Source organism: Bradysia coprophila, assembly GCF_014529535.1.
Source record: "Bradysia coprophila strain Holo2 chromosome X unlocalized genomic scaffold, BU_Bcop_v1 contig_128, whole genome shotgun sequence".
NCBI classification, from domain to species: Eukaryota; Metazoa; Arthropoda; class Insecta; order Diptera; family Sciaridae; genus Bradysia; species Bradysia coprophila.
The window spans coordinates 5,068,663-5,084,017 of record NW_023503295.1 but is presented as its reverse complement, the minus strand read 5'-3'; the positions used below and the strand labels follow the sequence as shown (position 1 = coordinate 5,084,017).

The following is a 15,355-nucleotide window of genomic DNA, read 5'->3' as shown; positions in this document are numbered from 1 at the left end:
TTTGACGATAATATCGTGCTGGATGAAAATATCCGCTGGACGATATTATCGTTATTTTCTTTTTCTGAACAAATTTATCGTTATTTTGGACGATATTATCGTCCTGGTCGATAATTTTTGGGACGATAATATCGTTCTGGACGATAGTATCGTCCAGAACGATAATATCGTCCAGAACGATAATATCGTTTTTAATTTATTTAAAATAAAAATTCTAGACGATAATATCGTCCTGGACGATATTATCGTTCTGGATGGTTGTTGAAGACGAAACACAAAATCTTGTAGATAAACACCTTTTTATAGACGGCAAATATATATTAAAAATTGGTTCATTTGGTTCCGTAAATTTAAATTTTATAATAGAAAAATTACACAGACTAATTATGAGACGATGCGAGAAAAAAAAATTAACTCCTAAGTTCCGACACCGTTCCGGCGCCCGGCTCGCATTGCGGCCCTCCGCTTCGCTCCGGGGCAATGGGCCGGATCGCTCGGCGTGTTAAAACGCTTTTTATGTACAATCTAAGTTGGTATTCATTTCGTAAAAAGATGAATTATTTAGGGACGAACTAAACGCCTTTTTTAAACACTGATGTGTAGGTGATTTTCTCTGACAATTGTTTTTTGATATTTTGGAAGAGAATTCGGTTTTTGCTGCACCTCTGAGTAAAATTAAGTCCTGGACAATATTACCACCCAAAACGATAGTATCGTGCTGGACGATATTATCATTTAAGAAAACGATAATATCGCCCAGGACGATACTATCGTTTTGGACGATATTATCGTACTGTTGCGAACGGGCACTTATTGGTGCTAAATGCAACTTCTTGTCGGCTGGATTTTAAATTTGTGAGTGTCGTTGAGTTAAAGGAAACGTCACGTCTTGATTTCAACTCTTTAATCAAACACTTCAAATTTCTGTAACAAATTTTCATAAATCGTTAAACTATGTTAACAAAGCTTTTCATTAATTGTCTTACGTTTAGCATTCCTTTGCCGATAAATAACAATTCAGATCAATGCGCGTGCGTGTGTGTGTATGAGCGATGTAACTATAACTAAACATAACCTCAATTAATTCCTGATCAATTTCAATAATTTTTACAAATTCCTTACAGTTCACGATTCGACAGCTTACAACACAGGCTGTTGATTCGTGTAATTATAATGTTCCGCGAACGTTTCGCCTGTAAATCAATCAAACTGCAAATGAAAACCTGCACACTTGGTGCTTCACGAAAAAATCAATTTTTACCTCCTTGGCAAACTCCGCTAGCAACAATCGTTATCTCACAACACAACACACTACGTACTTCGATTAAAAGAAATAATTGATCGATTTGAACGGATCGATTTTACGATTAAATTAAATTTACTTCGAGCTTTGAATCACTTGGCCGTTTTCTAATGAAATCAAAAGAACAAATGTTTTTCCGGTACCACGACTGTCACTAATTTACAGCAGAATCAGGCAATCCTGTTGCTGAATGAAATGGATGTAGATCAGTGTTGCCGGTCATGTGTTGCTGCCCAACATTCCCCTCTCCGTGAATCGACACCATTGAGTCCTGATTGACATCTTCCATGGGCGGTTTCACATCCAAAACGGCTAGCTTCCCAACAGATCGTCGTCGAATTCCTTTAGCTGTTCGCACCATAACTTGCCGCACAATTCCTCTTTTGTCAGGCATAAGTTTCTCGACGATTCCCTTTGGCCATGTATTACGCTCGTTCCGTTCGTCGACTACTATCACGACGTCACCGACTTTGATCGGCTCCATTTGCTTGAACCATTTTGTTCTTTTGGTGAGTGTTGGCATGTACTCCAAGACGAATCGCCGCCAAAAATTATTCGCAAGAATTTGTACGGCTTTGTAGGTGTTTCTTGCTAAGTCTTTGTCGGGGAACTCTCCCAACGGTTTTCTTCCATTCGAAGATCCAAGCAAGATATGGTTCGGGGTTAATGCTTCTTCATCAGCCGATTCCAATGCCACGTAAGTCAGCGGTCTTGAATTGACGATATTCTCAGCCGACACGATTAGATTTTTTAACATTTCGTCGTTAGGACATCTGGTTAGCATTGTTTGTTTAAGGCATGATTTGACTGTGCGAATGAGACGTTCCCATACTCCACCCATGTGTGGAGTAGCCGGTGGATTGAATCTGAATTCCATCTCAGAACTAGTGAATCTTTCTGCCAAGTCCCTTTGGTTTATTTTACTGAATTCGTCACGTAGCTCCTTTTCCGAACCGTGAAACGACGTACCATTGTCGCAGAAGACTCTCTTCGGCTGGCCTTTCCTCGAAATGAAGTTGTCGATGGCCATAACGCAGGAATTCGTTTCAAGTGAATGAGTGATCTCCATCCAAATGGCTCGTGTCGTTAAGCAAGTGAACAATAGAACCCATCTTTTTTCCATGATCACTGGACGGTTTCGCGTTTTTCTTCCGTTTCTAACTCTTATCGGGCCAAAAAAGTCTATTCCGACGAAAGTAAATGGTAAAGTATACGCCGCTAATCGCCCAGGAGGAAGCTCGGCCATCTCGGGAATCTTCGGTTCTGCCGATAAATTTTTGCATTTTTGGCATGATGTTCTAATGCTTTTCAGGACCACACGAAGAGCCGGTATAATGAATTTCTGTTGGATTTCATTGAGGACAGTAGAATGGTTGATGTGCTTGTAACGTCGATGATAATAATCCACAATGAGACGAGTAATCCGATGACGTCTTGGAAGGATGATTGGACGTTTCGTGTCGTGCGATAAAACGGTGGCTGCATCGCTTCTTCCACGCATTCGAATAACACCGTCTTCGTCGATGTTGCGACGGGGCAGCAACACATGACCGGCAACACTGATCTACATCCATTTCATTCAGCAACAGGATTGCCTGATTCTGCTGTAAATTAGTGACAGTCGTGGTACCGGAAAAACATTTGTTCTTTTGATTTCATTAGAAAACGGCCAAGTGATTCAAAGCTCGAAGTAAATTTAATTTAATCGTAAAATCGATCCGTTCAAATCGATCAATTATTTCTTTTAATCGAAGTACGTAGTGTGTTGTGTTGTGAGATAACGATTGTTGCTAGCGGAGTTTGCCAAGGAGGTAAAAATTGATTTTTTCGTGAAGCACCAAGTGTGCAGGTTTTCATTTGCAGTTTGATTGATTTACAGGCGAAACGTTCGCGGAACATTATAATTACACGAATCAACAGCCTGTGTTGTAAGCTGTCGAATCGTGAACTGTAAGGAGTTTGTAAAAATTATTGAAATTGATCAGGAATTAATTGAGGTTATGTTTAGTTATAGTTACATCGCTCATACACACACACGCACGCGCATTGATCTGAATTGTTATTTATCGGCAAAGGAATGCTAAACGTAAGACAATTAATGAAAAGCTTTGTTAACATAGTTTAACGATTTATGAAAATTTGTTACAGAAATTTGAAGTGTTTGATTAAAGAGTTGAAATCAAGACGTGACGTTTCCTTTAACTCAACGACACTCACAAATTTAAAATCCAGCCGACAAGAAGTTGCATTTAGCACCAATAAGTGCCCGTTCGCAACATTCTTCAAATTTGTTTATTTTGGATCAACTTGGATTGACACTTGGATAATCAACTATCCAAGTAACTAAATCTTGGGTCATTTGGTCGCAATGGATAAGCGTAAAGGAGCAATACCAAAAGCAACCAGATCTACATTTACGATTCCTCCTTTTGCTGGTCGCTCTGGCAAAACATCAAGAAGTCCACCAACAACAAGTCAGACAGCAAACACAACATCCGTCGCAGCTGATGAGTCAATGTATCAGTGTGACGTGTGCAATATCACCGATAAAGGCGACAAAGTTTGCTGTGACTCGTGTACCTTATGGTCACACTTTGCTTGTGTCAACGTAACCAGTGATATTGCCAATCATGAGTGGTTTTGTGGGAAGTGCCAACAAAATAAGCAAGAGCCACTCATCGCCTTGACTAGTGAAACTGAAGTTGCTGCCCCAAGCAACACAGAATCAACTGCAAATCCTCCGAACGTGACATATGCACAAATTCCAGCAACGGACGTAGTTAATCCTACCTTGCCACAACCGAGTCAGACAGTGGCTAACGAGCAAATACAAAACATCGAAACTCCTCTAACGCCTCCAAAAATCAACGTCGATCCAAATCGTGCCCGTTCTTATAGATCGAAGTCGTCTACATCATCAGCTCGCAGAAAAGATCTAGCGCTGCAACGCCTAGAAGAAGAGCGAAAATTGGATCAAGAGTTGGAACGAGAGGAGATGGAAAGACGTGCAGAAGATCGGAAACGGCGTGAACTGAAGAACAAGCAGTTTCTGGACAAGAAGTATTCCATTTTGGAACAGGATTCGGACGATTCCTTAAGTTACGATGGGTTCGACGACTTGTTAGGTGAAGATCAGAACGAAAACATCCAGCGCTGGAGACAAAACGTTCCGTTTATGGGCATTAATGCTAACGAAAACCGGGATGATCCTTATCCTGCGATTGGGCAGTCAAAAAATTTACCTGACATGAACAGTACGAATATCGTTAAGGAAACGAAAGATCAAATTGCTAATCCTATGGACGATCCAGTACCAACCATCGAGGATATTGGAAGCGATTCGGCAATCGGCACTAGTGGCAACAGTCCCACAAATTTGAACACTCAAAGAACACATCCGAACATCAACGTTCAATCTACACAGCAGAACACCGTTACGATACCGAAAGTAACGCAGAACGATCCGCCCAAGTCAACGTTTCAAGTCAACACTCAACCAAATTCGAGTAAGAACCAGTCCGTGCCTTCAAGTGCCAATCAACCTCCGAACAGTCCAGTGCAAAATCAAACAGTGGTTACGAATCAGCCACCGACTTGTACAGCAAATTTTATTAGTCAAGCTCAACCAGTAGCATCGAATAGTGTTCAGTTGACCAATCAACAACAGTCGTTTGCGTCGAACTCTCATTCAACAGGCGTAATGTCAGCGCCAACTAACAACCAAACGGTCATTAACACCACAGATGTGGCATCGAATGTTTCAAATGCAGCTACAAAGCAAATGAATACATCAAATACGTTGACCCACCAGCCCATAATGTCCAGCAATTTTCAAACTGGCACGGGATACATACATCCGTTGTCAAATCAACCACTACCAGTTGTCTATCAGCCATATACATCGAATCCGCATGTAACTCATCCAGTGTACCAGCCAGTCTACTATAATCAACATTTGGTTACGTCAGCGAGTACAACGCAACAACCTGGAATTGCTCAGGCTGCTTCTATGAATAAGTCACCAGTACCAGACGCTGGCTATCAATCCAACCAAAGATTTACTTACCCTGGCGCGATGAATCTCCCTTACGCTCCACACTACTACACAGCAGCTGCAGCGCCAAATTCACAAATGATTCAAAATCCCGGTGGCGTCAGACAATTAACTGCAGAACAAATCGCTTCTCGTCAAGTCGTACCGAGAGACTTACCGATATTTTATGGTGATGCAGAGGACTGGACTAAGTTCTTCAGTGCCTATCAAAATTCCACTACTGTATGTGGTTACAACAATAGTGAAAACCTCGGTCGTTTACAGAAAGCTTTAAAAGGAGATGCTGAGGAAGCTGTTCGCAGCCTGTTAGTACACGCTGATGCGGTACCTGAGATTATTCGTACACTGTTCTCATTGTTTGGTCGGCCTGAAATAATTATCGACAAAATGATTACCGATATTCATAAGGAACAGGCACCGAAAGATGATGATTTGGCATCAATCCTGAAATTTGCGATCAAAGTGAAGAACCTAAGTCATTCGATTCGCAATACTGGCGTTATGGAACATTTACGAAATCCAACTTCGATCAATGCAATCACTGACAAGCTTCCAGCACAAATGCAATTGAGGTGGGCTTATCACAAGCAAGCTGTAGGTTATACTGACCTTGGGGTTCTTGGAGACTGGCTGAGCCAGATCGCCGAAGCGGCTAGTCTTGTAGTACGAAGAAGCATCAAAACCAGTTCGAAGAAAAAAGAACAACAAAAAGATCAGCAAAGTTCAGCTAAACCAAATCCAAGTTCAACGAAGCCAAATACATACGTCAACACACAAGTCGAGAACACATCAGAGAAATCGAATTACCAGTCAGCCACAAAGTTCAAAACGTGTCCTGCTTGTAACAATAGTTCCTGCTCGAAGCTCTCTACTTGCAACAAATTCAAGGAGATGAATCGTAGCGATAAATCGCTCGTAATCAAAGAGAACAAATTGTGTACTCGATGCCTGGGTGGTCATCACTTCTTTCGATGTCGGTCTAATTTGGTATGCAAGGTCGAGGGATGTAAAGCTAAACACCATACATTGCTGCACAATCCGGAGAAACCGTCTGAGACACCAAACGTCAATAGTAATCAAGGAAATGGTGAAAAAAACCTCACCAGATAAATTCAGCACAAATGCAAGTCACACAAACAACACCGTATCCAGACCGAACGACCGTATCGATATATTTCGTATAGTTCCAATTACCGTGTTCGGCAAACAAACATTTATTCATACGTTCGCATATCTGGACGATGGATCAAATATGACTACAATGGAAGCTAGTCTATCCAATGAATTGAATTTAAAGGGCACGTCAGCTCCAATTTGTGTAGATTGGGCATTCGGGTACACCCATTCAGTGGAATCAAAAACAGTTTCGGTGCGAATCTCTGGACGTTTTAATGGATCCGAACAGTATGAATTGGATAATGTGCGAACAGTTAAGGAACTACATTTGCCGACACAGTCGATTTCACAACAGTGGCTTGATCAGTATAAACATCTTCGTGGCCTTCCAATAACTACATACGAGTCGGTAAAACCGAGGATGTTAATTGGCCTACAGTATTCCCGTTTAACTGTTTCGCTAAAAACGATCGAAGGAAATGTAAAGGAACCATTGGCGTGCAAAACTCGATTAGGTTGGGTAGTTCAAGGCCCGAGCTACGACCAAAACAACCAACTGGAACGCAAGTATAGCATGAACATGTGTGAATGCCAGTCTCATGACATCAAATTGCATCAGTTGGTAAAAGAATATTTCTTAAACGAAAACTTGGATGTGAAAATCCCGAACGCTGTGCTGGAATCGAACGAAATACAAAGAGCGAAGCAGATCATGGAAGCAACCACATCGAAAAAAGATGGTCGATATGAAACCGGACTGCTGTGGAAATATGATCGAATTGAACTTCCCGACAGTTACCCAATGGCGTTAAAAAGACTGCAATGTCTAGAGTCTAAAATGTCGAAAAATCCACAACTCGCGGACAATCTACGAAATCAGTTCCGGCAGTTTGTGGACAAAGGATACATCAGGAAATTGACACCAGAAGAACTTGAAACGAAAAGCGATTCACCAACTTGGTACTTACCAACATTCCCAGCATTCAACCCTAAGAAACCGGAGAAAGTTCGAATTGTTTGGGATGGCGCAGCCAAAGTGATGAAAATTTCTCTGAACTCCGTGCTACTAACTGGACCAGATCAACTCATACCGTTGCCCGATATACTTCGCAGATTTCGGGAACGACTTATAGCCATGATTGGTGATATAAAGGAAATGTATCACCAGATCAAAGTAATTAAAGCTGATCAGAATGCTCAACGATTCTTATGGAGAGATGGTGATTCATCAAGGAAACCTGACGTATATGTAATGCTGGTTGTATCGTTCGGCTTAACATGTTCACCAAGTCAAGCCCAATTCATAAAGAACAAAAACGCACTCGAATTTATCAAAGAATTCCCGGAAGCAGTCAACACTATCATCAACAATCACTACGTGGATGACATGCTCGACAGCGAACACACTGTTGATGCTGCCGAAAAACGAATAAAAGAGGTCAAATTCATTCATCAAGAAGGTGGCTTCGAAATTCGCAATTTCATCTCTAATTCGAAGGAACTTCTACGAAGAATCGGAGAGAATACCGAATCGGAGAACAGAAATATGAACATCAGCGTCGAACTTGGTACCGAACGCGTTCTTGGCATGTTTTGGAACATGGAAACCGATTGCTTTACGTTCTCATTGAAATTCACAAGAATCAACGAGAATATTCTGTTTGGAAAACAGTGCCCAACCAAACGAGAAGTTTTACGCACCTTGATGTCCGTGTTCGATCCGCTTGGATTGTTGGCTAATTATTTGATTCACATCAAAATCCTAATACAACACATATGGCGAAGCAACGTGGATTGGGACGAAGAAGTAACTCCGTCGATTTTCAATAAATGGTTGGCATGGATCAAAACATTACCGAGCGTTGAAAATATCCAAATTCCCAGACTATACTCGCCAAAGTTATCTCCAAATGCGCCAAATTCAATCCAGCTACACATCTTCGTTGATGCAAGCGAAGAAGCCTATGCCACAGCAATATATCTTCGAATCGAAGACGACGATGGTATCGATTGTTGTTTAGTCGGTGCTAAAACCAAGGTGGCACCAAATAAACCAACTTCAACACCTCGATTGGAGCTACAAGGTGCGGTGCTAGGAACTCGCTTGGCAAGCAGTATCAAGTCCAGTCAAACGTTGAAGTTCGATAAGCAAGTTTTCTGGACCGACTCTCAAAACGTAATGGGGTGGGTTAACTCCGAAGCTAGAAAGTACAAGCAGTTCGTGGCATTTCGAATATGTGAAATTCTGGAGTCATCAGATCAAAACGAATGGCGATGGATTCCGTCCGAACATAATGTCGCTGATGAGGCAACTAAATCAAAAGAGATCGCAAGATTGGATTCGTCATCTCGTTGGTACAAGGCTCCAGAGTTCCTGTACGACAAAGAAGAAGATTGGTTCAAAGACCAAAGGCGATATCGAATATTTTACCGAAAACGAAGTGAGACCAAGCTTTTCAATGGCTTGTCGTGAAATCATTCGACCGCAAATCATCGACATTGAAAGGTTCTCTCAATGGAATCGGCTTGTTAGAGCTCAAGCATATGCTCTCAGATTCATTTTCAATGTTCGCCATTCACAACAAGAACGTCAATTCGGGCCGCTGGTACAACAGGAAATCCTCGATGCCGAAAATCACTTGTATCGTCGTGCACAGTCAGATTGTTTTCTAGACGAGATAGTGTAATGAAGCACAATCAAAATAGACCGCTAAAAGAGCAAAAAGACTTCGAAAAGTCTAGTATTCTACGCACTTATTCACCATACATCGACGAAGACGGTGTTATTCGAATGCGTGGAAGAAGCGATGCAGCCACCGTTTTATCGCACGACACGAAACGTCCAATCATCCTTCCAAGACGTCATCGGATTACTCGTCTCATTGTGGATTATTATCATCGACGTTACAAGCACATCAACCATTCTACTGTCCTCAATGAAATCCAACAGAAATTCATTATACCGGCTCTTCGTGTGGTCCTGAAAAGCATTAGAACATCATGCCAAAAAATGCAAAAATTTATCGGCAGAACCGAAGATTCCCGAGATGGCCGAGCTTCCTCCTGGGCGATTAGCGGCGTATACTTTACCATTTACTTTCGTCGGAATAGACTTTTTTTGGCCCGATAAGAGTTAGAAACGGAAGAAAAACGCGAAACCGTCCAGTGATCATGGAAAAAAGATGGGTTCTATTGTTCACTTGCTTAACGACACGAGCCATTTGGATGGAGATCACTCATTCACTTGAAACGAATTCCTGCGTTATGGCCATCGACAACTTCATTTCGAGGAAAAGGCCAGCCGAAGAGAGTCTTCTGCGACAATGGTACGTCGTTTCACGGTTCGGAAAAGGAGCTACGTGACGAATTCAGTAAAAATAAACCAAAGGGACTTGGCCAGAAAGATTCACTAGTTCTGGAGATGGAATTCAGATTCAATCCACCGGCTACTCCACACATGGGTGGAGTATGGGAACGTCTCATTCGCACAGTCAAATCATGCCTTAAACAAACAATGCTAACCAGATGTCCTAACGACGAAATGTTAAAAAAATCTAATCGTGTCGGCTGAGAATATCGTCAATTCAAGACCGCTGACTTACGTGGCATTGGAATCGGCTGATGAAGAAGCATTAACCCCGAACCATATCTTGCTTGGATCTTCGAATGGAAGAAAACCGTTGGGAGAGTTCCCCGACAAAGACTTAGCAAGAAACACCTACAAAGCCGTACAAATTCTTGCGAATAATTTTTGGCGGCGATTCGTCTTGGAGTACATGCCAACACTCACCAAAAGAACAAAATGGTTCAAGCAAATGGAGCCGATCAAAGTCGGTGACGTCGTGATAGTAGTCGACGAACGGAACGAGCGTAATACATGGCCAAAGGGAATCGTCGAGAAACTTATGCCTGACAAAAGAGGAATTGTGCGGCAAGTTATGGTGCGAACAGCTAAAGGAATTCGACGACGATCTGTTGGGAAGCTAGCCGTTTTGGATGTGAAACCGCCCATGGAAGATGTCAATCAGGACTCAATGGTGTCGATTCACGGAGAGGGGAATGTTGGGCAGCAACACATGACCGGCAACACTGATCTACATCCATTTCATTCAGCAACAGGATTGCCTGATTCTGCTGTAAATTAGTGACAGTCGTGGTACCGGAAAAACATTTGTTCTTTTGATTTCATTAGAAAACGGCCAAGTGATTCAAAGCTCGAAGTAAATTTAATTTAATCGTAAAATCGATCCGTTCAAATCGATCAATTATTTCTTTTAATCGAAGTACGTAGTGTGTTGTGTTGTGAGATAACGATTGTTGCTAGCGGAGTTTGCCAAGGGTAAGACGGGCATGAATTCACGATATACAGGCGCGCGGAACATTATAATTACACGAATCAACAGCCTGTGTTGTAAGCTGTCGAATTGAACTGTGTTGTAAGCTGTCGAATCGTGAACTTTATAGTTACATCGCTCATACACACACACGCACGCGCATTGATCTGAATTGTTATTTATCGGCAAAGGAATGCTAAACGTAAGACAATTAATGAAAAGCTTTGTTAACATAGTTTAACGATTTATGAAAATTTGTTACAGAAATTTGAAGTGTTTGATTAAAGAGTTGAAATCAAGACGTGACGTTTCCTTTAACTCAACGACACTCACAAATTTAAAATCCAGCCGACAAGAAGTTGCATTTAGCACCAATAAGTGCCCGTTCGCAACATTCGAATTTTTTTCCATGATCACTGGACGGTTTCGCGTTTTTCTTCCGTTTCTAACTCTTATCGGGCCAAAAAAGTCTATTCCGACGAAAGTAAATGGTAAAGTATACGCCGCTAATCGCCCAGGAGGAAGCTCGGCCATCTCGGGAATCTTCGGTTCTGCCGATAAATTTTTGCATTTTTGGCATGATGTTCTAATGCTTTTCAGGACCACACGAAGAGCCGGTATAATGAATTTCTGTTGGATTTCATTGAGGACAGTAGAATGGTTGATGTGCTTGTAACGTCGATGATAATAATCCACAATGAGACGAGTAATCCGATGACGTCTTGGAAGGATGATTGGACGTTTCGTGTCGTGCGATAAAACGGTGGCTGCATCGCTTCTTCCACGCATTCGAATAACACCGTCTTCGTCGATGTATGGTGAATAAGTGCGTAGAATACTAGACTTTTCGAAGTCTTTTTGCTCTTTTAGCGGTCTATTTTGATTGTGCTTCATTACCACTATCTCGTCTAGAAAACAATCTGACTGTGCACGACGATACAAGTGATTTTCGGCATCGAGGATTTCCTGTTGTACCAGCGGCCCGAATTGACGTTCTTGTTGTGAATGGCGAACATTGAAAATGAATCTGAGAGCATATGCTTGAGCTCTAACAAGCCGATTCCATTGAGAGAACCTTTCAATGTCGATGATTTGCGGTCGAATGATTTCACGACAAGCCATTGAAAAGCTTGGTCTCAACTTCGTTTTCGGTAAAATATTCGATATCGCCTTGGTCTTTGAACCAAATCTTCTTCTTTGTCGTACAGGAACTCTGGAGCCTTGTACCAACGAGATGACGAATCCAATCTTGCGATCTCTTTTGATTTAGTTGCCTCATCAGCGACATTATGTTCGGACGGAATCCATCGCCATTCGTTTTGATCTGATGACTCCAGAATTTCACATATTCGAAATGCCACGAACTGCTTGTACTTTCTAGCTTCGGAGTTAACCCACCCCCATTACGTTTTGAGAGTCGGTCCAGAAAACTTGCTTATCGAACTTCAACGTTTGACTGGACTTGATACTGCTTGCCAAGCGAGTTCCTAGCACCGCACCTTGTAGCTCCAATCGAGGTGTTGAAGTTGGTTTATTTGGTGCCACCTTGGTTTTAGCACCGACTAAACAACAATCGATACCATCGTCGTCTTCGATTCGAAGATATATTGCTGTGGCATAGGCTTCTTCGCTTGCATCAACGAAGATGTGTAGCTGGATTGAATTGGCGCATTTGGAGATAACTTTGGCGAGTATAGTCTGGGAATTTGGATATTTTCAACGCTCGGTAATGTTTTGATCCATGCAACCATTTATTGAAATCGACGGAGTTACTTCTTCGTCCCAATCCACGTTGCTTCGCGCATATGTGTTGTATTAGGATTTTGATGTGAATCAAATAATTCAGCCAACAACCAGCGACGAACACGGACATCAAGGTGCTCGTAAAGCTTCTCGTTGTTGGCGCACTGTTTCCAAACAGATATATTCTCCGTTTGATTTCCTTGTGAATTTCCATGAGAACGTAAAGCAAATCGGTTTCCATGTTTCCAAACAAATGCCAAGAACGCGTTCGTACAAGTTCGACGCTGATGTTCCATATTTGCTGTTTCTCGATTCTGGTATTCTCTCCGATTCTTCGTAGAAGTTCCTTCGAATTAGAGATGAAATTGCGAATTTCGAGCGCGCACCTTCTTGATGAATGAATTTGACCTCTTTCATTCTTTTCTGCGGCAGCATCAACAGTGTGTTCGCTGTCGAGCATGTCAATCCACGTAGTGATTGGTTGATGATTAGTGTTGACTGCTTCCGATGGATTCTTTGATCTAAATTCGGTGCGTGTTTTGTTCTTATGAATTGGGGCTTACTTAGTGACATGTTAAGCGAACGATGACAACCAGCATATTACATATACGTCAGGTTTCCTTGATGAATCACCATCTCTGCCATAAGGAATGCGATTGAGCATTCTGATCAGCTTTAATCTATTTTGATCTGGTGTACATTTGCTTTATATCGAGCCAATCATGGCTATTAAGTCGTTCCGAAATCTGGCCCCCCCCCAGTTCTATAAATGTGTATATGCGGCAACGTAGAGTTGATTCGTCCAGTTAGTAGCACGGAGTTCAAGAAATTTTATCACTTTGGCTTGCGCCATCCCAAACAATTCGACTTTCTCGGTTTCTTAGGGTGAATGCTGGGAATGTTGGATAGAGACCAAGTTGGTGAATCGCTTTTCGTTTCAAGTTCTTCTGGTGTCAATTTCCTGATGTATCCTTTGTCCACAAACTGCCGAACGATTTCGTAGATTGTCCGCGAGTTGTGGATTTTCGACATTAGACTCTAGACATTGGCTCTTTTTAAGCCATTGGGTAACTGTCGGGAAGTTCAATTCGATCATATTTCCACAGCAGTCCGGTTTCATATCGACCATCTTTTTTCGATGTGGTTGCTTCCATGATCTGCTTCGCTCTTTGTATTTCGTTGCGATTGCCAGCACAGCGTTCGGCATTTTAACATCCAAGTTTCGGTTAAGAAATATTCTTTTTACCAACTGATGCAATTTTGATGTCATGGGACTGGCATTCACTACATGTTCATGCTATACTTGCGTTCCAGTTGGTTGTTTTTGGTCGTAGCTCGGGCCTTGAACTACCCAACCTAATCGAGGTTTGCTACGCAATGGTTCTTTAATTCTTCGCATCTTTTTAGCGAAACATCGTAACGGGAATACGTAGGCCAATTAAATCTCGTTTTACCGATCGTATGTAGTTATTGGAAGGCCACGAAGATGTTTATACTGATCAAGCCACTGTTTGTTAAATCGACTGTGTCGGCAATGTAGTTCCTTAACTGTTCGCAATTATCCAATTCATACTGTTCGATCCATTAAAACGTCCAGATTCGCCACGAAACTGTTTTTGATTCCACTGAATGGGTGTACCGAATGCCCAATCTAACACAAATTTGAGCTGACGTGCCTTTAAATTCAATTCATTGGATAGACTAGCTTCCATTGTAGTCATATTTGATCCATGTCGATATGCGACGTATGAATAAATGTTTGTTTGCCGAACACAGGTAATTGGAACTATACGAAATATATCGATACGGTCGTTCGGTCTGGATAGCGGTGTTGTTTGTGTGACTTGCATTTTTGGCTGAATTTATCTGGTGAGGTTTTCACCATTTCCTTGATTACTATTGACTGTTTGGATGTCTCAGACGGTTTTCCGCGATTGTGCAGCAATGTTTGGTGTTTAGCGTTTCGATCCCTGACCTTGCAATACAAATTAGAGCGACATCGAAAGAAGTGATGACCACCCCCAAGCATCGAGTAACAATTTGTTCTCTTTTGATACGAGCGGTTTATCGTACCGATTCATCTCCTGAATTTGTTGCAAAGGGAAGAGCTTCGAGCAGGAACTATTGTTACAAGCAGGACACGTTTTGAACTTTGTGGCTGACTGGTAATTCGATTTCTCTGATGTTTTCTCGACTTGTGTGTTGACGGATATGATTTGGCTTCGTTGAACTTGGATTTGGTTTAGGTGAACTGTGTGATCTTTTTGTTGTTCTTTTTTCTGTCGAATGTTTTGATTGCTTCTTCGTACTACAAGACTGCCGCTTCGCGGCGATCTGGCTCAGCCAGTCTCCAAGAACCACAAGGGTCAGTATAACCTACAGCTTGCTTGTGATAAGCCCACCTCAATTGCTTTTGTGCTGGAAGCTGTCAGTGATGCATTGATCAAAGTTGGATTTCGTAAATGTTCCATAAGCCAGTATTGCGAATCGAATGACTTTAGGTTCTTCACTTTGATCGCAAATTTCAGGATTGATGCAATCATCATCTTTCGGTGCTGTGCCTTATGAATATCGGTAATCATGTTTGTCGATAATTATTTCAGGCCGACCAAACAATGGAGAACAGTGTACGAATAATCTCAGGTACCGCATCAGCGGGTACTAACAGGCTGCGAACAGCTTCCTCAGCATCTCCTTTTAGCTTTCTGTAAACGACCGAGGTTTTCACTATTGTTGTAATACACTACAGTAGTTGAAATTTTGATTAGGCCACTGAAGAACTTAGTCCAATCATCTGCATCACAT

At 41.9% G+C, this 15,355-nt stretch overlaps 2 protein-coding genes across 9 annotated transcripts in view; both read right to left on the bottom strand.

Moving 5' to 3' along the window:
• LOC119067788 (limbic system-associated membrane protein) overlaps positions 1-15,355 on the bottom strand; it is a 426,428-nt gene that overhangs the window by 206,829 nt on the left and 204,244 nt on the right. The gene's annotated exons all lie outside the window — the stretch shown is intronic.
• LOC119067786 lies at positions 805-11,940 on the bottom strand. Of its 7 annotated transcripts, none has more exons than XR_005086040.1 (4): positions 11,621-11,940; positions 1,123-2,828; positions 987-1,064; positions 805-924 (listed from the first exon to the last, which is right to left on the bottom strand). XR_005086040.1 is itself a non-coding variant. In XM_037170931.1 (2 exons), exons 1-2 carry the CDS (start codon positions 11,927-11,929, stop codon positions 1,458-1,460), a joined length of 1,680 nt encoding a protein of 559 aa, XP_037026826.1. In that variant the 5' UTR covers positions 11,930-11,940; the 3' UTR covers positions 805-1,457. The 7 variants fall into 7 exon arrangements, 2 of the variants coding, with proteins under 2 accessions (XP_037026826.1, XP_037026825.1); XR_005086041.1 differs by having other exon boundaries at positions 805-1,064; positions 1,123-1,193; positions 1,262-2,828; XR_005086037.1 differs by having other exon boundaries at positions 987-2,828.